Genomic DNA, 27,426 nt, shown 5'->3' with positions numbered 1-27,426 from the left:
TCGGAATGAAATGAGCCGATTTTGTCAACCTGTCAACAATCACCCAAATAGCTTCGAAATTCTTAATTGTCCTCGGTAAACCAGAAAAAAAATCCATACTGATACTATCCCACTTCCACTCTGGAATAGCCAACGGTTGCATTAGCCCAGACGGCTTCTGATGCTCAATCTTTGACTTCTGACAAGTCAAACAAGAATAAACAAAACTCGCAATTTCTCTTTTCATTCCCGGCCACCAAAACAACTTTTTCAAATCGTGATACATCTTCGTAGCCCCAGGATGAATACTCAAGCCACTACGATGTCCTTCCTCAAGAATACTCTTCTTAAGTTCGGTAACATCCGGAATACACACCCGATTACCAAATTTCAAAACACCATTCTCATCAACTCTGAATTCACCACCTTGACCTTGATTCACTAGAGTCAACTTATCAACCAAAAACACATCGGATTTCTGACCCTCTCTAATCTCATCCAGAATACCACTCGTTAACTTCAACATTCCCAATTTAACACTATTGTGAGTACTCTCACACACCAAACTCAAATCTCTAAACTGCTCAATTAAATCCAATTCCTTAACCATTAACATAGACATATGCAATGATTTCCGACTCAATGCGTCAGCCACTACGTTTGCTTTACCCGGATGGTAATTCAAACCAAAGTCATAATCCTTCAGAAACTCTAACCATCTCCTCTGTCTCATATTCAGCTCTTTCTGATCAAACAAATACTTTAAACTTTTATGGTCACTGAAAACCTCAAATCTTGACCCGTACAAGTAATGCCTCCATAACTTCAGAACAAATACCACAGCTGCCAACTCTAAATCGTGTGTCGGATAGTTCCTCTCATGAACCTTCAGTTGTCTCGAAGCATAAGCTACAACTTGCTTATTCTGCATCAAAACACCACCCAAACCCAACAATGAAGCATCACAGTAAACCTCAAATGGTTCCGACGGACTTGGTAATATCAGAACAGGAGCAGTAGTTAACCTTCTCTTTAACTCTTGGAAACTTTCTTCACATTTTGAGTCCCAAACAAACGCTTGCCCCTTTCTAGTCAACATAGTCAATGGTAACGCTAACTTAGAAAATCCCTCAATGAATTTCCGATAATAACCTGCAAGTCCAAGAAAACTTCTTATCTCAGAAACTGACTTCGGAGCTTCCCACTTAGATACCGCTTCTATCTTAGAAGGATCAACAACAACATCACCTCTTGAAATCACATGACCAAGAAAACTAACCTCTTCCAACCAAAATTCACACTTAGACAGTTTAGCAAATAACTTCTTTTCTCGTAGAACTCCTAAAACCACTCTCAAATGCTCTGCATGCTCTTCTTCAGATTTCGAATACACCAAAATATCGTCAATAAACACCACAACAAACTTGTCTAGGTACGGATGGAAAATCCTATTCATATACTCCATAAATACCCCAGGCGCATTAGTCACACCAAAAGGCATTACAGAATACTCATAATGTACATACCTTGTTCTAAAAGCAGTCTTCTGAATATCCTCAGTTTTCACACGTATCTGATGATACCCCGATCTCAAATCTATTTTGCTGAACACACTCGCACCAACCAACTGATCCATCAAATCATCAATCCTCGGCAAAGGATACCGATTCTTGATCGTCACTTTATTCAGTTGCCTGTAGTCCACACACAACCTCATAGTACCTTCTTTCTTCTTAACCAATAACACTGGTGCACCCCACGGTGACACACTCGGACGAATAAATTTCTTATCCAACAGATCTTCCAGCTGACTCTTCAATTAAGTTAACTCAACAGCAGACATACGGTACGGAGCCATCGATATCGGCCTAGTACCAGGTACCAAATCAATCGAGAACTCAACTTCACACTCTGGTGGTAATTCATTCACTTCTTCAGGAAACACATCAGGAAAATCACACACCACGGCTAGATCGCAAATCACCAGTTTATCTTTAGCCTCCAAAGTCGCTAACAGCATAAACAACTCTGCCTCATCTGCTACTGCCTCATTCACCTGCCTTGCTGATAGAAACAAACTCTTTCCTTCCTCAATCTCAGGAAAGATCACAGTCTTATCAAAACAGTTGATATAAACTCGGTTAAACGTCAACCAGTTCATACCCAGGATAACATCAATCTGCACTAGTGGAAGACACACGAGGTCCATCCCAAAGTCTCTACCAAAAATACTCAAAGGATAATTTAAACAAACTGAAGTAGTAGTCAATGAACCCTTCGCAGGAGTATCAATCACCATACTCCCATGCATCTCAGATATCTCTAATTTAAGTTTCACAGCACAATCCAAAGATATAAAGGAATGAGTCGCACCTGTGTCAATAATAGCTACAAGAGGAAAGCCATTAATATAACACGTACCTCGGATCAAACGATCATCTGCAGAAGTCTCAGAACCCGATAAAGCAAAGACCTTGCCTCCCGACTGGTTCTCTTTCTTCGGCTTAAGACACTGTGGACTGATATGACCCACTTCTCCACAGTTGAAACAAGTCATAGTCTTCAACCGGCACTCTACAGCCAAGTGACCACCTTTTCCACACTTGAAACACTTCTTCTCAGTACTGGTACACTCATGGATACGATGTCCAGCCTGACCACATCTGAAACACTTAGCAGGGGCACTGGAGTCTCCCCCACTAGGTCTCTTCATCCCACTCTGTCTCTGGAAACCCTTGCCAGCTGCATACGGTTTTCCACGATCATTCTGATTCTTGCCTTTCCTATCAACCCTCTGCTGATAGCTCTCTGCTCTGGCCTTGGTATCCTATTCAAAAATCCTGCAACAGTCAACCAAGTCAGAAAACACTCTGATCCGCTGATACCCAATAGCCTGCTTGATCTCGGGACGTAACCCATTCTCAAACTTCACACATTTTGAAAATTCCCCAGTAGCCTCATTATAGGGAGTGTAATACTTCGACAGCTCTGTGAACTTAGCAGCATACTCAGTAACAGACTGGTTGCCCTGCTTCAATTCTAAGAACTCTATCTCTTTCTTTCCTCTGACATCCTCTGGAAAGTACTTCCTCAGGAATCTCTCTCTGAACACCGCCCAAGTGATCTCAGCATTCCCAGCAGCTTCCAACTCAGTGCGGGTAGCAACCCACCAATCATCTGCTTCCTCTGACAGCATATGCGTACCGAACCTGACCTTCTGGTTATCGGCACACTCAGTCACTCGGAAGATCCTTTCGATCTCCTTCAACCACTTCTGAGCACCATCTGGATCGTATGCTCCCTTGAACATTGGAGGATTGTTCTTCTGGAACTCACTCAGTTGACGAGCAGCTCCCAATCCCACAACATTCGGATTCCCTCCAAGTACTCCAGCTAGCATACCCAGAGCCTCAGCAATCGCAGCATCGTCTCTACCTCTTCCAGCCATTTCTATTCTGAAAACCCAACAAGCTAAAACAATAAGTACTGATAGGGTTACACAACACCTATCACGTACGGGGAAACAGAATAATTACGACTCGACTCGACCGACTATGCTCTGATACCACTAATGTAACACCCTTCTAAAATACCCCAAATTTTAAATAAAACAACAACATATAAATCAGAGTAGATATGCAATTAAGGGTGTCACACTTGACACTTCACACCATTCACTAAAATAGTTTGTCATGCTCATTTATTCATCAAAATAAGATATTGCACAATTCGCAGCGGATATAAATCTAACAACATGCAAATCCATGTAACACATTACATGTAAGATTATTCAACCACCAAAATAAAAACAAGGTAAAACATCCCGTCCCGATGTTAAATATACCAGAGCACGACTCACTAAGGAACTACACTAGACTTCAAGCACTAGCTCCTACTCAATCATTGCTCGTTACCTGAAACATAGTTGTAAGGGTGAGTTCCTCAATCGATATAATAAGCATTATAAAATATCATGTAATGCTAAGTAATTTAACACATTTCATCACCCTAATCAGATCACACATTCAGCAACGACAACATCAACTCAAAATCATAATCATACTCAACCCAACACAAAACACACGTATAATATTGGAATACATCCATTCATATTATACGCCATACATACATTATGCAATGAGACTCCATGCATGCGGTACCGACTATTCGTGAACATATAGTTCAACCTCACCGATCAAATCCAGATACGGCTACCAAGCTCACTAGTCCCACTCATTTGAGACCTAGTGACTCACTCACTAATTCCTCACCATGGGAATTAGCTACCACCCCAAGGGCTATGCTATGCACGCTAAATCACCTAGCATGCAAACATCAACAACAATCCACAATACTCACTCACTAATTCCTCACCATGAGAATTAGCTACCACCATAAAGGCCATGCTATACACGCTAAATCACCTAGCATGCAAACATCAACAACAATCCACAATAGACATATGCTCACACTCTAAGCCATAGACAGTCCATTCACAATTGCATACATAACAGATACATTCACAGCATTATGCATACCATCATACATCACCAGCATGTTTATCACAGAATCATATCATATCATGCCAAATAATAAATCACAGTATTAGCACACTCTACTAATACCTATACTGCTCAAAACAACGGGAAACGATCCCTACTCTATCATACATCAGCTAAATTACATCACTCAGCTGAACGACCAAAAACTGCACAACCACAGCTCAGAAAAATCACAATTCTGCCCATACGCGTATGCCCCATATCCATACGCGTATGGTCCAATTCCTGGCCAAGCCCATACGCGTATTACCTGTCTCATACGCGTATGCTACGCGTACCACTTCTCCCATACGCGTACCAACAGAGACAAAACCACGTTTAAAACATCATCTTCTTCATCCATACGCGTATGGCCTCACCCCATACGCGTACCACTCACAGGCTATGCGTATTACACGCGTATGGCGCGTATCAGCGCCAGATCCTTCCCCTCCAAGCCATCTCATACGCGTACCAGGCCATCTAATACGCGTACCAGACCATCTCATACGCGTATTGCCTAGTGCCATACGCGTATGACCAAAAACCAAATTTCCAGATCTGCTATGGTTTTCTTTGCTACGAGATTCTCAGATCCAACCTTCCACAATCCAATTTCTACACAGCATTCGATCATATTGTCTAACCTAGATCATACATGTTCGATTTCACGATTCTAACCTTATTACACCTAATTCCTATGAATTTTCTTCAGTTATACTCATATCTCATTCATCCAAAATTTCACAATTCTCATCATTCATCATCTAATTAGAGTCAAATCAATGGTTTATCACTACCCATTACATGTTAACCCATAATACCCATCAAACGACGATAAACCCCCTTACCTGAGTTAATCCGGCAATTGATTCTTTGACCTTCAACAACCGTGAATTCTCCTCTTGAGCCCTAGCTTCTTCTTCTCCCTTTCTCAGTTTCTTCTCTTTTCTCCCAATTGTTACGTGTTCTCTGCTTTCACGTGAAAAACCCTTTTTACCAAATGGGACCTTTTTACTGATTCCAACTTTTATTATTCCAATAATAATAATTCCAATAATATTCCAATAATAATCCAATTATTTAATTAAATTAATAAATATACTATTAACTTAAATTAAATAATTATCATATTTTATCGGGGTGTTACATCATTCATACATGTCATGTTTCATTTAGGCCTCTTAAATATTTTCATTTGGCCTTACAATTCATTTCAACTGCATTTGGTCATTTTGCCTTGACGGTAATCGGTTACCATGTTTTGGGTAATCGATTACATGGTGAAAATTTTCAAATTTTTTAACATTGGTTCAGGTGTAACCGATTACACCATATTGGGTAACCGATTACCAGTGAACCAGTGGCATAAATAAATGCATTTTTTCAGGAAACATTTTCTGAATTGTGTTCTTGAATCATGGCATCCATTCATGAATTATGACCATTTAGAAAGGTGTCTAAGGGTTATATATACCACATATTTTCAGAATTTGAATACACCTCATTCACACTAATATTTCAAACAATTTTTCTCTTCATCTTTTCAAATTTTCTCAAGTGTTCTTGATTAAATTTTCTGGTGAAATTTTCTACACAGAATTTTCAATATACATTCATAAAGTTTCATCCATACCATTATTAGAGCACTTGTATGTCATAAAGAGAATTGATTTCTTAAAATGAGAAGATCAATCAATAATTTGATATATTGTTCAATCTTTCAAAAACTTGTAAAAACTCATATTGTTCTTGTTATCCTTGTTGTCCAGGACTGTTGGAAACAAGAAAGTCATTAAGAGAGAATTGTTCTCTTAGTGGACTTAGTGAAAAATCCAAGAGGATTGTTCTTGATGTTCTTGTTAGAGTCTGTATAGAAAGACTATGATGTCTTGTCCATGAGATATAACAATAATAAAATCTCTTACATATGGTAAGGGGAGTGTAGTAGTCTTGGATTGTGAGGGGAACCAGTACACGTCTCGGTGTTCTTTATTTTCCTCACTTTACCGTTTCGTTGCATAACCAAACCAAAAAAGAAAGAACAGGTTTTCGTAAAACCGGAAAAAGTTTTCAAAGAACCTAATTCACCCCCCCCCCCCCCCTCTTAGGCGCATACTCAACTTACAAGCTCTCAACTGGTTTCACATCTTCTCAGTCTTCTGATGCTTCATTAGTCGACACAGGCAATGACTCAGTGGATATCTTGATTCAGCAACTAAAGGCAAACATCTTTGAAGTTGATCTTCTTACTGCTATTGAAAGAGACGCCCGACTTGGTATTGATATTTGATTGTTATTGGCTAAGCTCAACCAACACCGTGTCTCTGATTCTATGGTCCAATTCTTGTTCGACTTTGAAGCTTACTTTGTTCGATCAAGTCTGTCGAGAGATCGATCTCAAAAGAAACAACATCACGTAACTCCAACAGATAAAAGAGGCTATGTTTGTAGCCTGGGACGTGATTGATGCATATGAGAATAAAGTCGATAGGCTCGAAGCTAAACTTCAAAAGTACATAGATAAGAAAGCTTCCCTTGACAAACAAGTTGAACAATATTGTGCCAAGATTCTCGAATTGGCCAAAGAAATTGATAACCTGGAAAAGCAGAAAGTTGAACTTTCCTGGGGGAAATTATTTCCTACCCAATAAATAATTGATCCAGAGGCCACCAAAGGTGATGAAAATGTTGAAATCGCTCTCAACCTAGGCCTTGAAGTCGGATCTCTGGAAGAAACTCATGATCGATTAACGACAAGACTCAACTTTTCAAAGATCTAACTCGAAGAGTTCAAATCCAAATGTCATTTTTAACTTATACTTTCAATTTTCTTACTTTCGTTATTTTGATATCTTTGTAATGACTTTGCCATTTTCGCACTTTTAATGAATACCATTGTGGCGCTTTCGCATCCATGTATGTTATTCTATTGCTATTCGAATTTCCTGTAGCATAGTTTTATAATTTTTCAAGTATTTTCCATTTACTCTCAGTATTCGATGATCAAATGTTAATTCTACAATATCATAATCATTTGAAAATGCTTGAAGGATTCGAAATGGACCTTCCCAATTAGGAGACCATTTACCCAAAGTCGTTTCTCTTTGATCCATAGGTAAAATAATCTTCCAAACATAGTCTCCGACTGAGAAGGTTTTTATCCTGACCTTTTTATTGTAGGCCTTACCTACTCTCTCTTTTTGCCTTATTGAGACATCCAACATTGTTAACCTTTCTTCATTCAAAACAACCACTACGTCCAACATCATATTCCAATAATGGTCTGACGAAATCTCACTTTGCCTTTGAATTCTCATTGATTGCAAATATATTTTGACAGGTAAAACAACCTCATGCCCATAAGTCAATCGAAAGGGATTTGTATTCGTCGCCTCTTTAGGAGACGTTCTACATGCTCATAACACTTGATCCAAGGTTTTATGCCAATTTTTTGGCTTTTCCCCCACATGTTTCTTAACCAACCCAATAATTATTTTGTTGGCCGCCTCGACCTGACCATTGGCTTGAGCATAATAGGGCGTACACGTCAACAACTTAATCCCCATCTCAGAAGCGAACTCTGGAATCTTTCGTTCAATGAATATCGATCCCTGATTATTCGTAATGGTCTCGGGAGTTCCGAACCTATAAACAATATGTTTATCAATAAACTTGATTATCGCTTCTTGGTCGGCATTAACTAAGGGAATTACTTCTATCCACTTAGTAAAATAATCAATACCCGCCAAAATATACTTTTGACTTTTAGATGATGGCCGAATTTCGCCAATTCGATCCAATGCCCAACCTCTAAATAGCCATGGATTCACAAGTGCATGTAATTCGCTTGTAGGGACATGTTGAATGCTTGCATGCTCTTGACACTCTTGACAATCCTTAGCTAATTTGATTCAATCATTTAGCATAGTATGCCAATAAACGCCTTGTCGATACAACAACCATCTCATCTTGTGACCCACTTGATAGGCACCACATGCTCCGCTATGAACATTCGACACAACTAAATACGCCTTACTCTCACCAAGGCATTTGAGCAGAACACCCTCATGCGTCTTCTTGAACAATTTGTTCTCTATGATAACATAGCTCAGAGATATGTACTTAACCTTTCGATCAGTCGATCTTGTAGGGTCTCTAAGTATTCGACTACTGGTTTTCGCCAGTTAGAATCAGTTAAAACTTTGATGGCAAAGACTTCAAAAATTTCAGGATCAGATGACCCCAACTTTGTCATTGTTAAATCTGAAGGAGACAACCTCGTCTATTTTACTCTTCCTCGTTCCTCAACCAAATCCTTTAACTTCTCTTTTGATATTTTGTATCCTGAAGCAATTTGTGCTAACCCATTCTCCTTTTGATTGTCCAATCGAGGAACATGTTGAATATCCATAAAATTGAAGCATTTGATTAGTCGATTAGCTATAACAGAGTACATGATCAAATTTCCCTTAATACATCTACATTCCTTTGTTATCTGCTTAACAACCAATTCGAAGTCTTCTCTTATTTTGACTCTTTTTGCCTCCAAATCTAACAAGATCTCGAGATCAGCTATCCAAGCTTCGTACTTGGCCTCATTGTTTGAGCATAAGTCGTCAATTCTATATTTGAACTTCGTTGGAATCTTGTCGGGTAAAATTATCAAAATTCCAATGCCAAATCCATTTTTATGGTTGGAGCCATCGAAGTATATCTTTCAAGGACCTGGCTCCAAATAATTTTGAGGCGCCTCGACTATCGCATGATCAACGATAAAGTCGACAACTACATGTCCTTTCATTACCTTTAAAGGCACATATGTTAAGGAATATTTTGTCAGAGCAATGACCCATTTTCAAATTCGACTATGCAAATTTGGTTTAGATAACATGTTTGTAATAACGTCGAAATGTGAAGACACATACACATCAACTGGTTTTATATAATGTTTCAATTTCATACATGAGAAATACAAGCAAAGATACGTCTATTCTATAAGACTATACATATTTTATGCATCGTTCAAGACTCGACTGAGGTGATAAATGGCATTTTCGACACAATTATCATCCTCGTGTGCTAACATACTCCTTATAGTCGAGTCCGACACAAAAATATACAAAATAGAATTATCAATGTGATGAAAACGTCTGCTCCTCACCTGTTTGGGGTAAGTAATATTTTTCGTCGATTAACACAAAATAGTTTTTTCTAAAATCGACCAACAAACAAGCATTTTCTATCCAGAACTATGTATGTCTTGAGTTCTCCATCGCACCCGGAGATACGTAGGAGCAAGACCCGCTACCTTGTCAGAACATTAATAAAAACATTTTTGCGATCCCTTTCTTTTTCTCTTTTTCCTTTAATTTATTCGAAGAAAATAATTAACATAAGCTAACATCTAATCGCAAATTTAACTAAAAGGTTCTCGTTGAGTACAACGGACGTGAGTGGTGTTAATATATTTCCTTTGCGTAATCGACTTTCGAACCCAAATATGATTGAGACGATCCTGTTTTTTCAAAGGTTTTATCTATATTTTCCTATTCATTCATTGGAATAAATAAAATTCGGTGACGACTATATTCGAACATATTTTTTCTACGGGTGACCTCAGTCACACTGGAATAAGTATCAATTTGTCTCTTCTACATCTCAGAAGAAGACACCTTATCGAGGTCAAACTCAAAAAACACAAATCTTCTTTCAAAGATGTTTCATCAGGGGAAAGAGGGCCTAACTTAGTGCGGTAGAAATGGTCCAGACAAAAATGTGTTGAGGATGAAATATCATTAAGCTTTGGGTTGTATTCAATTTTATTTAACGAGTTTACAATTTTTATTTCAATTATTTTAGATGTGAAAAACATTCTCATTAGATCCTTTATTATTTTCTTCTTCCTTTTGAGTGGAACCAAACAGAGGAACCTTGTACTTCCAAGAACCGTCTATCTTATTTTCCTTCCTTCTGCAACCAAACAGAGTCTAAGGAGACAACTCAAATCAAATAGTTTGATATTTTAATTTTGTATCGGCTGATTCAAATCGAACGCGAAATTCAGTAATTCAGCAACTGAATCACAGAATCTATGGACCCAGAACCTCAAAATTCAGAAAATAGCGATTCTGTCTTTGTTTGGGACGAAAACTCGCAGCTTTATTTCCACGCCAGGTTCCTTCCTCCCTTCATTTCAAACCATGCTTCTCATCAATGAATTTCAATTATAAAACTTGTATATTTTACATGAAACTATGATTTTTTTGATTTTATTTGTAATGGTTTGCATTTGTGCAGTAGTGGATTTTATCATGACCCTAATGCTGGTTGGTACTATAGCACCAATGATGGTGTTTATTACAAATTTGAAGATGGGAATTATGTACCTTTAGATTCCAATAAGGTAGGTTTAGCCTTCTAATTCCTTTACATTACCTTTAGATGAATAGTTGTTTGTAATTTCAAGTTGGTGATTCAAGTTTTATTGCATGTGTCTTAGGATAATTGTGAAGAAACATATGTGTGCGAGGAAACCAAATCCGAAAGCCCTCGGCAAATACATGACATTAATAACAATGAGGATTGCCCTTCCTTTCTCGGAAACGAATTTGAAACTAACCAACGGACTGGAACGTTGGCTGAGGAAGCTGCGGTCGGTAAGTGATGTTAACCTGCAGACTGTATTGTTTTATTTTAATGGAACATCGATGTTCATGTTATCAAGGATAGTTCTGTCAACAATGTTACAGTATGTAGATGTCTTTGTAATAGATGCCCCGAACTCCACCAACAGTCCAACTTGTGAAAACCCTCCACCACCATCGGAATGGTATCCTCCTTCCGCATTCTTATTCTTTTGATGATTATAAGTTCAAGATAATTCAGGGAATTAATCATTTTGCTAATGAACAGGTTGGAGGACACGCTTATTGATCTTTACTTGTCTGGCTACAACAACATAGCGCTCAGTGCAACTGATACAGTGACACTGCCCCTGGAAACCGATGGATATAACTCCACATTAGAAGCTAACGGTTTGTTCTTAGCCTACTTAACTTTTCTGTAAAAAAAGTGATAACTGAGATCACTCCTAAATGAATATGTTTCTCAATATATAGCTCACAGCAACACTTATGAAGTGGAAGGCGAGTGGAACACGGGCCTAGAGGATGAAAATGGCATGGCTGATGATAAAAGAATTGTAGATGAATTTGTAGCTTACAGTGATATGTATGAACTTGAAGAAGGTGAGTGGATCCCAGATCCAGAGGACGAAAATCACATAGCTGATACAAGTACCATAGATGAAGGTATTTCCCTTTGCTCGCATATCTAAATAATCATCTTAAAGCTTGTGTCTACCATTAACTAGCACGTACTATTTCAGTCTATACACTATATACTTAGAAATAATTTGCCAATAAATCATTATGATGTGCGCTATGAGTTCACCACAAGAATCAATGAGCTGTTTCGTTGAAGGTTCAAGTATCTAACAAGAGTTTGTTTCCTTCTATATTCAGTAATCAACTTTGCCTCAAGTTCCCAATAAATTGCTTTTGTTTCTCTGCATGGATTTTATAATACTTTTATCATACCATGAATGAGATTGCATGACGCTTGATGTAAACCATTATAGGCATGTTGTTGGATGAAGAAAAATGGAGAGCTCAGTATGGTCAAGTCATTGAATCAAGGAAAGATTTGGCTTTAGAGTTTCCAGTTGTGGACTTGTGGGATTGGGAAATGGTTAGAGCTTCCAAAAAAGATGAAAAGGGTAGGGTGGTAAAGTTGGTCGGAAGACTGGTTAAACAATCTGCAAAGCGACATCCATCTATCTCATCTGGTGAAAAGAAATTTAAATCTGCTCCTATCTGTGAAGTGCATCTCGATCTGGTACGAGTCAAAACAGGTTTGCATTTTACTCTTATACTTGCCATTGCATATCTTTCTCCATGTCATGGGATATTGCTTGCATTGGATGTTTTAAAATGAAGCAGTATTAGGATTTTTCCGTAGTAGTACTAGAAGTACTTTCCTGGACTGAATGTGACTTCTTGCCATGCTCTTTTATCAGGACAAGTGTATAGATTGCGAAATCCTAGTGCAAGATATGTGGCTTCATTATCAAGTTACGATTCTTCCGATCCTACAAAAGATTGGGATTTTCCTCAGCTATCGTCTAATACAAATAGCGCACATGTATCCAAGTCCGGTGAAAGTACTCCGTCCACTTCAAATGAAATTTCTACAGAGAAGGATTTGCCTATGTTGCCGAGTCAGCTTTCTGCATCCAAGGTGTGTAATATCGAAATCTGACAATTACTTGCTGCATTTTGTTCCTTGTATAATAGATGGATATCCAACTTACGGAGAAACATAAATAAATGATAGTTCTAGTGATAGACATGGATGTAAAACATATGTAACAATTGTCTTCTAACTGTCATGATTTGTTGATTATGGAAGCTGAAGGGATTGCCATGTAATTCACTCCATAAAAGAGCATCTTCCGAATCTGTTAGATTTCGACTCATTTACTGTTTTATTATTCCAGCAAATGAAAAACCAATACAGAGATCGGGCGGCAGAAAGAAGAATCTTGCATGGCGGCTTTGGTGTGGGTCCAGGACAGAAGAATCTTGGTGGCGGTTTTGATTTGGCACCATCACCTGATGCTAGTCCACAAGAAGCTAAAGAAGAGGCCTTGAAGATGTCATTTGGACCGGATAGTTATGCGAGGAAACTTTTAGAAGGCATGGGCTGGAAGGAGGTATGGACCAAGTTCTCAAGTGGAAAATGTTTCATTTTTGTTTATTGAAATGAAATTCTTGAAGACTTTATTACATTGTTGGAGGAGTCAAATTTATGATTTTGGCAACTCAATTACCATTCTATAGTTACTGCTTTCTCATCCTTGTGCAGGGAGAAGGGCTTGGAAACTCTACAAAGGGCATGGTGGAACCTATTCAACCAGTTGGAAACACAGGCAGTGCAGGCTTGGGATGGCCTCGTCGAGATCAACAAAAGGATCAAGGCTAACTATGCGGCAGCACCATAGAGAAACATACCTCCATCCACCAGACCAATGTAGCCTATGTTTTCTTGTACCATATGCCTGTATAAAGGTGTCTGGGATTTTGAGAAATATATTTTTGTTTCTAAAATTTACTCCACTCAACAATTTGTAGTTTTATAAAAAAAGTTTGACTGATAATAATTAGATTATTCAGTAACCATCTCTTGATTAATGCATTCTCAAAGTGTATTGTTTCTCCAACTTTTAGTTTATTTGACTAATTGTTCTTGTTTTAAAGTGCAAATGAGGAAGGCTTTAACACATTGTTCAATGAAATTGTAATGTTTGTTGTTGTAAAAGCAATTCCTTGGATAATCGGAGAAAAACCAAACACACTAAATATACATAAATTAATTAGAATCACTTTTGAAATGTTACTTAACATTTTAATGATTAAATAAACATTTTTTTTGTGTGAAAAAAATAAATAAGTTAGATTCATACACATCTTTTGTTACATAGCTCCAATATTATTCAAAATCAACATAAAAACATTTTGGCTAATTTGCTATACTCCAAAATTTGTCATATTTAATTCCTACGATTCATCTCACTTTTGATTCTAAGTTTATTGGAATATTCATGGCATATTCATCCATACGCATTATTGATTCAGATGACGGTCTTTATGGTTAAAGCGTTGGGCAGTTCCTGTTATGGTGTTCTTAAAAATCAAATATGTGGTATTTTGGTACTACGATTAATTTCGGTTTGAGATACTTGTGGATCAAGTGGACTGCATCATGGCATCGGATATGGGTATGAACTGTAAGCGGGATTGATTAATCTTTTGTGAAGTTGAGCGTTTGATATGGATTCAAGACAAGGTTGTGCAAATCAGATTCAAGTCAAACAATTCATTATTTCATGCAAGTTTCATTCAAATACAAATTCAGATGTTCAATAAAAAAACATGTTATAAAACTATTTCTCTTTACAAAAAGAAAACGTCTCATTCCGTCATAAAAGAGTCAAAAAAACAAAATTACATACTTTTACATCATTTGACCCACAGTTGACTTTTGGTCAACTGTTGACTTTTTTGTCAAACGGTTGACCAAAGTCAACTGATCATACTAGACCCTACTAGTTTCGTTTCTCCATCAGCCCCTTATATTCAAGCTTCTGCATCATGACAGAGTGTTGATCAATACCACATCACAAGTCAGACCTGCAAAAACATACCAGAAAACATACACAATGAGTCGCGATCCCAACATGCCACAAAATAGTGAAAATGAGAAAAAAAAATACTTTTTTCATGCATGTAATCAATTATGCAAAATCAGATAACCAGTTACACATGCAAAAATTAGCATTTTTACACTAGTTTTCAGGTGTGTAATCGGTTACGCAAAATCAGGTAACCGGTTACACAGACAAAGATCAAAATTTTTACACTAGTTTTTAGGTGTGTAATCGGATATGCAAAATCAGGTAACCGGTTACACCTGGGACAGCACCAAAAATACTGCATTTTTCAGCATTGTAGAATTTTGTTTTCACTCTCAAACCAAGTCCAATACATCTTGCAATTTGTGTTCAATTATGCAACAACATTACACTACACTAATTCACTCTCAACAACACTTCAAGTCATAAAAAATCCAACAATTGAGCTATTCTAACATCCCCCAACTATCATAACAGTCTCAACTAACATTTAACAGAAAATTTAACAATGTTAACATCACTAACCAATTTGTTCATTGAATCACCTAAATATTGGTTGCCCTAACTTCCAACCGCCACCGCCCGAAAATATGACCGAAATAGTTCAAACTCACATCTATATAAACTCATCACTCTCATCAAATTGAAGCTAGCAATCACCAAAATCATAATCACTCTCAAATCACTCATTGCGAATTCAACTTTTCTCCTCTCAGTTCATCTTCTCCAATTCTCCAACCTACACTAAAGCTCTTTGTCTCTCACCATTAGAGCAAGCTTCACATTGAAGCTTGTTATCAATTGAGCTAAAACTCCTACCTTTTACACTACTTATATTCACAAAAATCAACATCAAGAACAACAATTCAATTCAACATTTTCATAGTTAAATCACTAAAGAGAAGAAGTAGAAGATCAAAGAAGCATACCTTTGTTTTCTTCATCTTCATCAGCTTCAAATTACAACAAGTTCCAAGGCAATCCTCCGTCTTGTAGATCGGCGATTTTTTATCCTTCCTTGTTTGCTAAATTTTTGATACCACAATGTAGCTTGTGCATTGGAGAATCAAAGCACCAAGATTTAGGGACTTGATTATCCTTCATCTCCGTTTAATTTTAATTTGTGTGCTTAGGGTTCTTAGCTTTAATGCTCTAACTTTCAAAATTGAATAACTCTTGATTAGAAGTGATGAGAGATTAGGATAGATGAGGTTGAGAGGAGTAAAAATGTGGTGTTATTTCTTGATTTCGGTCAACTCCCCCGCCTCCAGGGCAGTGGTTTTTGACATGAAAAATTGAACATAGTATGTAGAGATGATGAAGCATTGTTGCTGAATTTTTCTCTCATTTCCTTGCAAGTTCTATTGGGCTTAGGTCATTAAGCCCAATATTTTGCTTTATGCACCTCTGTTTTGCTCAATAACATACTTGTTGAACCCAACAACTACACTTGACTTTGGGCCTCAATCTGTTAGGTCCAATGCCTATGTTTCTAGGTTGCACTCCCTTCTGGTTTGTACACCCCTCTAGAGTAGTTTATTTTTATTGAATTAATACTTGTTTTCTTTAATTCTTTTGTTGCATTTTTTATGATTTAATTTATTTTAATCCATGTTAATACTTATTTCTACACATTATTTTGACATAAAAATTGCTTAGAAAATTAAATAAAATAATAATAATAATGCATGTTAATTAATTAAATTTTAATTAGGATTAATTATAGATTAGTCCCTTTGATTAGAATTTAATGCACATATGCTCACCTTAATTTTAGATTAATTTTTAGAAATTGATGTGCTTGTTTAGTTTTGATTTCCTTAGAGTTTTAGACTTTTTAGAAATCCATTCTACATAGTTCATAATGGATTTACATACCAATTGATCATGTTGATCAAAGTTTACTTAGATCAACCAAACCTTCTGTATTATGCTTAATTCCCCCAGTCTGTTCAAGTGATCAAAAGATCTTTGATCATTTTATAGGGCAGGTCCCTTGTGTTCAAGTTGTACTGGATCTCAGGAGCTCAAGACCTCAAGATTCAAGATCAAGAGTTCAAGACTTCAAGTCAGTACAAGGTCTTCACATTGAAGACATAGTGGACTACTGTTCAAGCACAACAAAGGTATCAACACTTGTCAATCATGACTCAAGTTGTGTGTCATGAGCCTTAAGCAATGGAGAAGGAGTGAGAGTGGAGAATTCGTATCCTCATTCTGAATATCTTTGGGTACGGGACGAATGACACAATTGCTCATCGTATTTACCTTTATTCATATACTTTAGCATAACTTGAATCAAATGATTGTCAAGTCTCTCTTCACATGCAACTTTGCACTACAAGATCAGCAAGGACAGTATTCCTCAGCAACTTGTAAGTTATGATGAGGATCACATGTCACGAGCCTTAAGTAGTAAAGAAGGGGTAAGAGTCGAGAATTCCTATCCTCATTTTGAATATCTTTGGGTACGGGGCGAATGACCCAGTTTCTCATCGTATTCACCTTTACTCATAAACTTTAGTATGGTTCATATCTAATGACTATCAAGTCTTCTAATTCCATCGTTATCATCCCTCAACAGTGTTATATTGTCTTCTCTTTGGAACCAAATACCATATCCCTTTGTATTCCATATATACCTTTTGGGCCAATAATCAATGTCCACCTTTGAACTAAGAGCTTCTTGTCTTGTATAGACAAACATTTCTTTTGTTTTCTTTTTTGCCAATATGTCTGTTTACTCTTTGCTTCAGAATTTATTCCTTCATGGATTCAATATATCATTATCTTTTGATTTCAAATTGCTTGTTCCCCTACAGTGATATATTGTTTCCTTGGACCAAACCTCATTTTCCTTATGGTCCAATACATATACTTTTAGGACAAATAACCAGTGCCCACCTTGTGAACCAAGAGATATTTGTCTTGATGTCAAACACTTGATTCCTTTTCTTTTTGGCCAATATTCATGTTTACTTTGTGGTTCAAAGTTCATTCACTTTGATAGGTTCCTATGATACCATTGTCTTTTGGTACAAGTTATATTCTTCATCATTTCTTATCCAATCTCTTTTTCCTTATCAAATCTCTTTTTCCTTATCAAATCTCTTATTGTCCTTGTTCCGCATTAGTTTTACGAACTACGGAACTCTGACTTTCTTATTGTAGTGTGAGAATACGTAGGCACGAGGATGTGAATATTTGACGAGCATAATTATTTTTTCTTTTGCCTTAAAGCATCATTCATATCTCCCATGATCCATCATCTATCATCAATCATAACCATTCATTTCAGTGACACATTGTCTTTCTATGAAACCAAATATCATTTTCTTTAGGATTCCATACTTACCTTTTTAGGACAAATAACCAGTTTCCACATTTGTACCGAGAGTTGTTTCTCTTGATGCCAAACATTTTATTCATTCTTTTTTCGGTCAATATTCATGCTTTACTATTGGGTCCAATATGCATGCTTTACTCTTGGGTCCAAATTCATTACCTTTATGGATTCCAACAATACATTTATCTTTTAGTTCCAAATTATACCCTTCTGTCACTTTTACCAAATCTTTCAATTCCTTCTACCTTAATTATTTCTCTTTATCCTACCATTCATGTCTATTATTCACTATTCACTATCTTCATTCAATATCTTATATCGATCATTCACTCCATGTGATACATTATTCTCTTTTGAGCCAAATACACTATTGTTTAGCTCCATATATACTTTTGGACCAATAATCAATGCTCGTATCTGATCCAAGAGTTGTGTGACTTGTATAGACATAAACTTTCTTTTATGCCCTTGTAAGTCCTTATATAGACAATACTCTTTATTTTTCTGCCAATATGTCAGTTTTTCTCATTTGTTCAGATATACATACTCTATGGGTTCAAACCATACATTTATCACTCTTCTTTCATCTTCCACCATTAGTTCTATGAACTACGGAGCTCTGAATTTTTTATTGCACTATAAGGATACGTAGGTATGAGAGCCATAATTCTCATCGAACACTTTATATATTCCATCACTTTTCCCTTATCCTTTTGCGAATAATCTTTAGATATCACACTCATTTGAGCATAGAACAATCAAAATGATTTTCGTTGAGTATAACGGATATGAGAGGTGTTAATATCTTCCCCTTACATAACCGACTTTCTTACCTTATTTTTCTTTTTCTGTGTTTTATCGATGTTTTCTCTTTCCTTCAAAAATAAATAAAATTCGATAAGGACTATGTTATATTTTCGAGCGTATGATGCGTTCGGGTATATTTTCGCTAGCTTTAATTTGTATATAATATTTCTTAAAAATTAAAAGATAACTTCTTAACTATATATATACACTTTAGATTATAAAAAACTACCATAAACATTTTGATACATCAGAACAATTGATATATCATATCAGATTCAAACCAACAATTCTCTATTTTTCAACTCTATAACGGCTAAAATAAGAAAATGTACTTTTAAATACACATGTTTCAACAATTACACATGATTAAGTCCAACAAAAAAAAATACACATATTTCAATAAAGAAAATATAAAACGCATTTTCAGTTATTGTATATTTAAACATAGATATACTTTAAACTATATAACTATCTTTGGTCTAGCTTTTGACTGACTTAAAAACAATTTTAAAAATGAAATTTTGATTTTGGAATTATTCTGAGGGGTTTGATTCTTTCTGAAAATTTAAACGTAATTTTTATTTTGAAATTTGATATTCAATTCACTTTTACATGGATATTCAATTCACTTTTAACTAAATTCATTCATCATCAATTTTCTTCATTGCATAACCAAACACACTAAATATACATAAATTAATTAAAATCACTTTTGAAATTTAGTCAAACATAAATCAATTTATATTCAAATCATGTTTAATTAAAATTAATTTAATCAAAATAAATTCTATAAAATGAATTTTCACAACACATATAGGATCCATTTGGTTTATCTTTTCTTAAAAATAATTTATATATTCTAATTTAATTTTGTGCAAAAAAAAAATTTAAAAACCTTTTATAAAAATTTCAAATAAAAATTTGATTTAATTAATTATTCTTAAAATATTATTTTAGATATTTTTTATTTTATTAAAAAAATTGAATATCAAAATTTTAAAAAATCACTTAATTTTAAAATTATTTATAATAACTTTCAACTATGTTTTAATCTTCAATAATATAAATTTATATTATAAAATATCAAAATTAGACTTTCAATTATGAAAAAATGAATATAAAAAAAATTATAATATTTTAAAAACTATTCTATAAAATTTATTTTTAAAAATACAAAGAAAGAATACTTTTTTTAAGTTAAAATAAACATACCCATAGTATCATGGTTTAAGGGAACAATTACATTTTAAGAGACTGAACTATCTATAGTGTCCGCTCTTTTCTTTTTTTAATTTTACCAACTTACTTTCTATCTCCCTTGGATTGTAGCAAACTAAATAGAACCACAAAATGTTACAAAGTAGCACCATCTTCCATGAGGATCATATTCCAATTGGAGCAGAGCAGGATCAAAATCGTTTCTTAAGAAATTAATTTCACAACTGCATCAAGTTTGCATAGAAAAAAGAGGTATATCAAATCGAATAAATCAAGATCGATATAATCCTTTTCAAAAATATTTAGATCAAGATCAATCAATATAATATACAACCACAGGTAGAAACTTATAAAAAAAACGTTTCCTGGGTAAACAAATTAAACAGAAGTTAATTCATTTGCAGCCTCCTCGGTCATCATCTTATCACCCTCACTCTTATTTAAAGTTTCATCAGATCTTCCATCCTCTGTTAAGTTATTTTGCTGGAGTTCATTTTTCAGTCTTTGGATCTCCTGATCTTTCTCTTCTAGCTTCTCTTGAAACATAAGAACCTGCGCGTAAAATATAATTATTGTTAGTTACTTATTAATTTCAAAATAGTTTTGGTGTCAGAAGTCAGAACATATTCATGCATGGTAAACCACTTTTACAGATCACTCTCCAAACATGCACTTGGGGATTTGTTTCGGTATTGAGATGAGATGTTACATTTTTATACTCCCTCCAACCTATATAAGTAAATCCTATCTTTCTGTAGCTACATAATGATACCGTTCTTATAAATACTTTTATATTAATTAAACATTCAAGATCCCAAACAAGATATTCTCATGAAACAAATAACAACGAAAAATAGTTCGAAGGATGCAATTATCTTTTTTATCACATTTAAGAAAATTTAGTGTGCTAATTTTCTTATAAGGTTTTAAGGTAGTTTAATTTTCTCCATTCTCATATTCATCCATAACCAAATCCAATGAAGCGTTTTAAAACTGAACATGCATCACAACTTGCATAAAGTAAGAAACAGGGAGAAGTAAAAACCGTTTCATTTGATCTCTCCACATCATTTGTCAGTCCTTCCATATGCTTCTGCAATCCTGTAGTCAATGTTAAGGATTAATGTTTACATGAATTGCAAGTGTGTGGCTGGCCACATAAATAGACATTAGCTAGATCAATATGCAAACAACTTTCAATTCTCAAAAAAATATCACATTATTTCAGCCCCAATAATCTCCAATTTTCTAGACAAGAGACTATGACGCAACTACTTCTAACAAACTAATCTAACATGCTCAGAAGATCATGATATAAACATATATAATGATATGTCCAGCACATTATTATGAATCAAATGAATAGCTTCAAAATCACACACAATAACATTATTATATTTATCCTGCATAATGTTTGATATGAAAATAAACACAACTACAAATACAAATGCACTTATTAATCCGCCATGAAAGATGACAGCAGTTACTGAGTTGCTGGAAAGTGTAAAAGGATCCAAAAAAAAACAGAACATAATGAAATGAATTCCATTCAGCAAAAAAACCTTCAAATTGAATTCTGAGTTGTGCATTTTGGGACTTCTGCAATGCAAGCTTCATTGTTAATTCATGTATCTGCGCACCAAAAGAAATGGACAAGAGCAACACAATATCAATTTAGCAGCAATGAATACCAAAAAATGCTTAGGACACATTGAGCTTCTAGTTTTATTGTTATGTACATGCAAGTGTAAAATTACATCCTGTTACTAGTACAGCAAGTGAATGGAAAGGGAAAAGATGACAACTAAAGGCATAAAGAAAATAAGATGATGGCACCTTTCCCTCAGAAGCTTGATTTCCAATCTCCTCATTTTCTTCTTGCAGGGTTCTACATTTAGCCATCAGCATCTTCCCCATCTTACTTTGGGAAGTAAAAGTTATTGCAGAAATGTTATCTTGCAACTCCTTTACTTTTTTTTCCTTTTCCTCCACTAAGTTCTAATAAACAAAGAACTCTTGTAAGAACTACTAAAATGGAGAATGTGCGTGCAGGAAATGTTGAATGAGGACGGAGATGTATAAATGAAATTAAAGAAACACGGGAGTATCTTGAGCCACAAGACAATACATAGAAAATATGTGCAATTTAAAGGTACTTCCCTATTCTAATATGCCATCAGAAATCCCTAATGAAACATTCAAAACCACCCACACTCATAAAAGTTATCAACTTTGCATCACTTTCCAAACCCTGTTTGCATAGCTAAAGTACAGAGCTTGGATATGCTCTTCTATAGTGTTAGGCTAGCTTTGTTCCATCTCATTCTGTGACTTCCAAAGAAAAACAAAATCTTAATAAATTCCTCCAGTGGCCATGGGATGAAACACTACTGCTACATAACAGCATTGTTCATATGTTACAAGGTTTTCTTCACTTTGTTTTTAGGTGACAATCCCAATAACAACTTGAACCAACCTTTACCTAGTGCAACTAGAGGATGACATCCAATTTTCCCCACCTCCATCTGTATGTCCGTGAAAACGAGAAAGAGATAAATAGAACTTGATTCCATAAATGTGATTGTTAAGTTAAATTGCAAACCTTCAATCGTGTGAACTCTTCATGAACAGCTGGATCTAGTAACAACCTTCTTGCCTGAAATATACATCACAAAGAACATCAAGGTGTTCTGTTTTGAGCAAAATCATTTTAAAAGAAAAACAAAAATGGAATGCAAGATACAGCCAACTTGATACAGTCAGTCAGCTAACAAAGATGCCACAGTTGTGCAACAGAATAGACAACAATAGTGTCAGCACATAAGAACCACTACAACAACAGATTCAATCTTATTCCTCCTTTGAAACAGCCATTGAATTTCTGTAAGTTAAGTTAAAAGGAACAGACTAAGCACTTCACCACTAAGTGGAGTCAGACGCATGGATCAAACAATGCCAAGACAAGAATGCTAGACCATAAATGTTGTGCTAAGACTAAGACAATTTTGAGGCAACGAGGGACGGCAAAACAAGACCCCATCTGTTGTTACTTGATAGATGGGTGTTTTTTGCCCTTGAAGTACATGCAACATGTACCACTTCCAGTGAAATTGAGGTTATAGATATAATTATACGGGTGCTTTTAATTTATTTAACAAGCCAAAAACAGTACATTGTCTGACAAAACTAGATGATAACTTAGTATTTCAATCTTTCAAATTCTTTTATCTATTGTAAATGATTGTGGAATAATACATTTAGCCAGTGAATTTACTGAGAATGTTGTCACTGTTGGAAAAACAAAAATACAACTATTTTTCTAAAAAAAATTGTATTTTTAAACAAACAAATTAAAAATACAATTATTTTTCTAAAACAAACTGAAATTTTAAGACAGCCAAACAGGTTATAAATAAATTCCAAGTAAAGAAGAAATAACTAATGTGGTTCACTATCCATGGTGTACATGTTACTTCAGCACTTAATAAAATGCAAACACATTTCTGCAAAGCAATATGCAGACTAAAAAACAAAAAGAAATGAAGGAAGGTAATCACAACTCACATGCAGTCTCTATATTGCTAAAAAGAATCTAAAATATCAATTGGGCTTAAAAATGAATCTATAAAGAAAAAGCATCGGTGAGTAAAAAAAATTCATTGGTGGCCAAATTTATTTCTATAGATACACTTAAACATGTTTTTACAAGCATACCTGCATCGATGGCGGCTTGAGTTGTATTTTCAGATCACGAACAGCAGACTGAAAGTTTCAGACAGCCATAACCAAAATGAAAAAATAATAATATAAATAACAGCAATAATAGTAGATAGGAAATTATTGCGAAAAACCTAAGTCCCCGCATTGAAAAGAGATTTGGTCTGAAAAAAGTTTATAAAGAGTGACATTCATATAATTACAAGTTGATTTTGTAAGGATGAGCTAGGTCTAATAAAATAACTAATATGGTACCAAAGTCTATCCATTGGTTACCCACCAAATTATCCATGCACCATGCTTAATAGCACTGGATGTGAGGTGTATTATGAAAAACCCAAGTCCCACATTGAAAAGAGATGAGACTTAAAAAAAGTTGATAAATAGTGGCACATCTCACCTTACAAGTTGGTTTTTTAATGATGAGTTAGATCCAATATAAAAACCTAATAGAAATATGTCAAATCTATAGCTTTAGTAGCCAAACTCGTGATGAAAGGATTTCAGGATGATTATGATATTATGATATATTGGTGCCATTAAAAGCCAGCCATCAATTAAGTAAAAGACGCTTTGTTGAGAATTATTAAGCACACTACCGTAAAACCTCAACAAAATAGTTTGATGTTCTCTGTTGTTTGATGTAAATGAGAGAGTGCAAGATTAAGAAAGACTGCATTTCGCAGTTATTCTTACTCTATCCTTACTATACTTTAAAGGAAAACATAGGGAACATACTTAGGTTGTTGATCTGGATGCCAAAAAGAAAATCATACACGTCACACAGTCAAGCTAATTGCTAAACCAAACAAGAAAACAAAAAAATTGTGTTCAGAATATTACTTTCAACTCTGCTATCTCTTGTTCCCGTTTTGCAAATGTTTTAATGAACGCCGATTCTTTTTTCTTCGCTTTTTCAAGCTAACAACCAGGAGAAAAATTGTAATGAGTCAATGAAACCTAGTCCATAGATAATGTACTATTTTGATGAGAAAATGGAAGTTTGATTCAAAACCTGCTCTCTCAATGACTCTTCAGATGATTTCAGGGCATGAAGATAATCAATCAACATTTTTGGCTCTAGCAAGAGGAAAGATTAAACAATAGTTTAGGTGTAAATTTAAAATACAGAAAATAATTGTCAAAAGAGCTAAATCTTGAACAATTGAAACAGATATTTGGTATATACTACTTGCAAAAGACACAATACAAACAAACAAACCTGGAGTAGCCCCGGCACGCACAACAGGCTCATTTTGAATTGATGAGTGCCAACTCTGAATCTCAGACTTTGCAGCCTCGAGCTCATTCTGGAAATGCAGTTATCTCTATCAAATATTCTAAGAAAGAAAAACGTGAAACTAAACCATATATATGACAACTATCATGTGTGCAACAAAACAAAGCAACCCTCAATTCTAACTGATTAGAAACAGCTACAGGAATGAGGGAAGGATGCGAGAACATTCTATTCAAAATCATTACCATCCAAAAATTACACATGAAGATTAAAGAAGAAAACAATACAATGTGAATTCTTTAGAGGAGAACGTACTTGGCATGTTGCAAGCTGATCTTTACAGATCTGGAGGCTGCAAAATAAGAAGAAAAAAAGGTGACAAAGTAAAACAGGCCCAAATACTGTACTCCAATCTAGGCACAGTACAATATGTTTCACAGTAGCTATGGTGAGAAATACCTTTCTCGAAGTGACAAGATCATTCCTGTTGTTACACCAGAAGCAGTTTCTTCAGCTTTAGTTTTGGCCTACATCACAAGTGGTGGTAAATGTTAAAAGTGCCCCAAATTCCAAGCCAGTTTTGTAAGATTGAGTTAGGCCTAACCCAAATTCTAAGTGTAAAGAATCTAAGAGAAATTGAATTTTGTATATTGAGCTGAAAATTGAATTGCTAAACAATTACAATATAGATTTCATTTTATGTTACTAAACTGCTAAGGAACCTAACAAACTAACAACTGTCAGTTAGTTTATAATTACAAGGACAGTTCATTTAGTTTAGTTACAAGGAAAGTTCAGCGGAAATATAACCTACAATAGGACCTATGTGAGCTCTCATAAGCTCGAGTAGATGTGCTCCCTTAATTATTATTTTTTTTAATTTTTGACTAAGCTATGCTCCCTTAATGTTTTGTTTATTTTAATATATAAAGTTAAACAAAGCAACTCGCTTCACTCCTGCCAACTTCCATTGCTCACCAATACATCAACAAATAACCACCCCCAATATAACCAGCATGATAAATCCATAATGTACTTGAAATTTATGACAAGAAAGACGAAGCATGTAAGACACCAAAGCTCAACCACCGCTCTGGTCATACAAAAATGATCAAATTGCATTACTGCAAGAACACAGTAACATGTTGAAGTTGCCTCAATTTCATATATCCAACTACTTATTAACTATCAATCCAACATAATTAATGAACGAGAGAGTACCATAAGCCGTAATATCCTAAGCTAAACACAAGCATTTCATAACAGATTCAAGTGAAAAATTACCTTCTTCGGTGCAAAAGGATCGTTGTCATAATCTTCATCATCGAAATCCGGCGATGGTCTCTTATTACCTGTATTTTCCAAACAACAAAGAAATCAGGACAGAATTAACAAATAAACCATTAAATTTAAGAAAACACAATTTCAGTAACAAAATCAAAAACCTGATTGTCTTCCGCCAATTTCACCTCCGAAATCGAAATCCTACATTTGAAATAATCCAAATTAAGATCAAACAGAATTGCAGAAAGCAATGGTGAGAAGAATTGACAGCACTTACATCGTCGAAACGAGCAGGGGAAGCCATGAAGTTCGAAAAAACCTAGATACAGCAGAGATCGGGAAGAAGCGCGGAGTTGCAGTACGGTTAGGTTACCGGCGAAGGAAGGGGAATTGGGTGGAGAAGCAGCCCTTAACCAAGCACGTGACCGTTAAACCTTTGTTGCTCGTTGCTCGTTACTCGTTACTCCCTCCGGAGACACGCCGCGTATAAGGATGAAGACTTGTGAAGTGGACACTGAACACCTCTAGGATGTGAGAAAATCAAAATAAAATGTTTAAATAAAAGAAAAACGCAGGGTATGTTTTTATGTGGGATTTAGTTTTGGATTTGCTATAAAAATTGAAAGAAAAGATTTAAAAATAATAATAAATTTAAGTTGAATTAGTAATATATATAAAAGATAAAAGATAAATAACAAGATCAAGAATAATATAATTAAAAATAAAAATATTAAAAGTTGTATTAATTTTTTTAAATAATATAATTATTTTATATGAGAGAATATAATTTTTAAATATTTAGTCAATCTTTTTTAAAACGCTCTTTTAATTTTTTTTATATATTTAAAAAAATTATTGATAAATTTTTATTATTCAATATTTGGATCATTAAATAAAAATATTTTAATCAATAATATATTTTTTTCTTGTATATAAATAGTATTTTCTTTTAATTTTATTTGAATTAATAGTAAAATGATCCAAATATATAAAAATATTTTAATAAACAGTATTTTTTTCTTTATATAAATATTATTTT

General features: G+C 35.0%; 2 protein-coding genes across 6 annotated transcripts; one reads left to right on the top strand and one right to left on the bottom strand.

Annotated features, from left to right (window-relative positions):
- Window positions 1-10,373: 10,373 nt before the first annotated feature.
- Window positions 10,374-13,803, top strand: LOC127083673 (uncharacterized). 5 transcript variants are annotated; one of them, XM_051024005.1, is made up of 10 exons: window positions 10,380-10,697; window positions 10,824-10,926; window positions 11,023-11,179; window positions 11,253-11,352; window positions 11,436-11,557; window positions 11,642-11,833; window positions 12,163-12,435; window positions 12,601-12,821; window positions 13,081-13,296; window positions 13,449-13,803. In XM_051024005.1, exons 1-10 carry the CDS (start codon window positions 10,615-10,617, stop codon window positions 13,563-13,565), a joined length of 1,584 nt encoding a protein of 527 aa, XP_050879962.1. In that variant the 5' UTR covers window positions 10,380-10,614; the 3' UTR covers window positions 13,566-13,803. The 5 variants fall into 5 exon arrangements, with proteins under 5 accessions (XP_050879965.1, XP_050879962.1, XP_050879961.1 ...); XM_051024004.1 differs by having other exon boundaries at window positions 10,382-10,697; window positions 10,821-10,926; XM_051024006.1 differs by having other exon boundaries at window positions 10,384-10,697; window positions 10,821-10,926; window positions 11,295-11,352.
- Window positions 13,804-20,401: 6,598 nt separating this feature from the next.
- LOC127083672 (FKBP12-interacting protein of 37 kDa) lies at window positions 20,402-26,941 on the bottom strand. The gene is made up of 14 exons (XM_051024003.1): window positions 26,665-26,941; window positions 26,549-26,588; window positions 26,388-26,455; window positions 25,563-25,630; window positions 25,419-25,455; window positions 25,086-25,173; window positions 24,879-24,943; window positions 24,707-24,784; window positions 23,861-23,908; window positions 22,749-22,802; window positions 21,983-22,144; window positions 21,709-21,778; window positions 21,192-21,247; window positions 20,402-20,698 (listed from the first exon to the last, which is right to left on the bottom strand). The coding sequence occupies exons 1-14, from the start codon at window positions 26,689-26,691 to the stop codon at window positions 20,525-20,527; spliced, it is 1,035 nt and encodes a 344-aa protein (XP_050879960.1). The 5' UTR covers window positions 26,692-26,941; the 3' UTR covers window positions 20,402-20,524.
- Between the last annotated feature and the right edge of the window lie 485 nt (window positions 26,942-27,426).

The sequence above is a fragment of the Lathyrus oleraceus genome, chromosome 5, assembly GCF_024323335.1.
Source record: "Lathyrus oleraceus cultivar Zhongwan6 chromosome 5, CAAS_Psat_ZW6_1.0, whole genome shotgun sequence".
Classification (NCBI taxonomy): Eukaryota; Viridiplantae; Streptophyta; class Magnoliopsida; order Fabales; family Fabaceae; genus Lathyrus; species Lathyrus oleraceus.
Note: the sequence above shows the minus strand (reverse complement) of the source record. Positions and strands in the feature narration are given on the sequence as shown.

Coding starts and splice junctions, on each gene's coding strand:
- LOC127083673 (XM_051024004.1), top strand. CDS start 10,615: ATGGACCCAGAACCTCAAAATTCAGAAAATAGCGATTCTGTCTTTGTT. Junction 11,558..11,641: donor CTCCACATTAGAAGCTAACG/GTTTGTTCTTAG, acceptor CTCAATATATAG/CTCACAGCAACACTTATGAA. Junction 12,436..12,600: donor TCTGGTACGAGTCAAAACAG/GTTTGCATTTTA, acceptor CTCTTTTATCAG/GACAAGTGTATAGATTGCGA.
- LOC127083672 (XM_051024003.1), bottom strand. CDS start 26,691: ATGGCTTCCCCTGCTCGTTTCGACGAT. Junction 24,785..24,878: donor AAGAGTCATTGAGAGAGCAG/GTTTTGAATCAA, acceptor CCTGGTTGTTAG/CTTGAAAAAGCGAAGAAAAA. Junction 23,909..24,706: donor AAGAGATAGCAGAGTTGAAA/GTAATATTCTGA, acceptor TGAAACTTTCAG/TCTGCTGTTCGTGATCTGAA.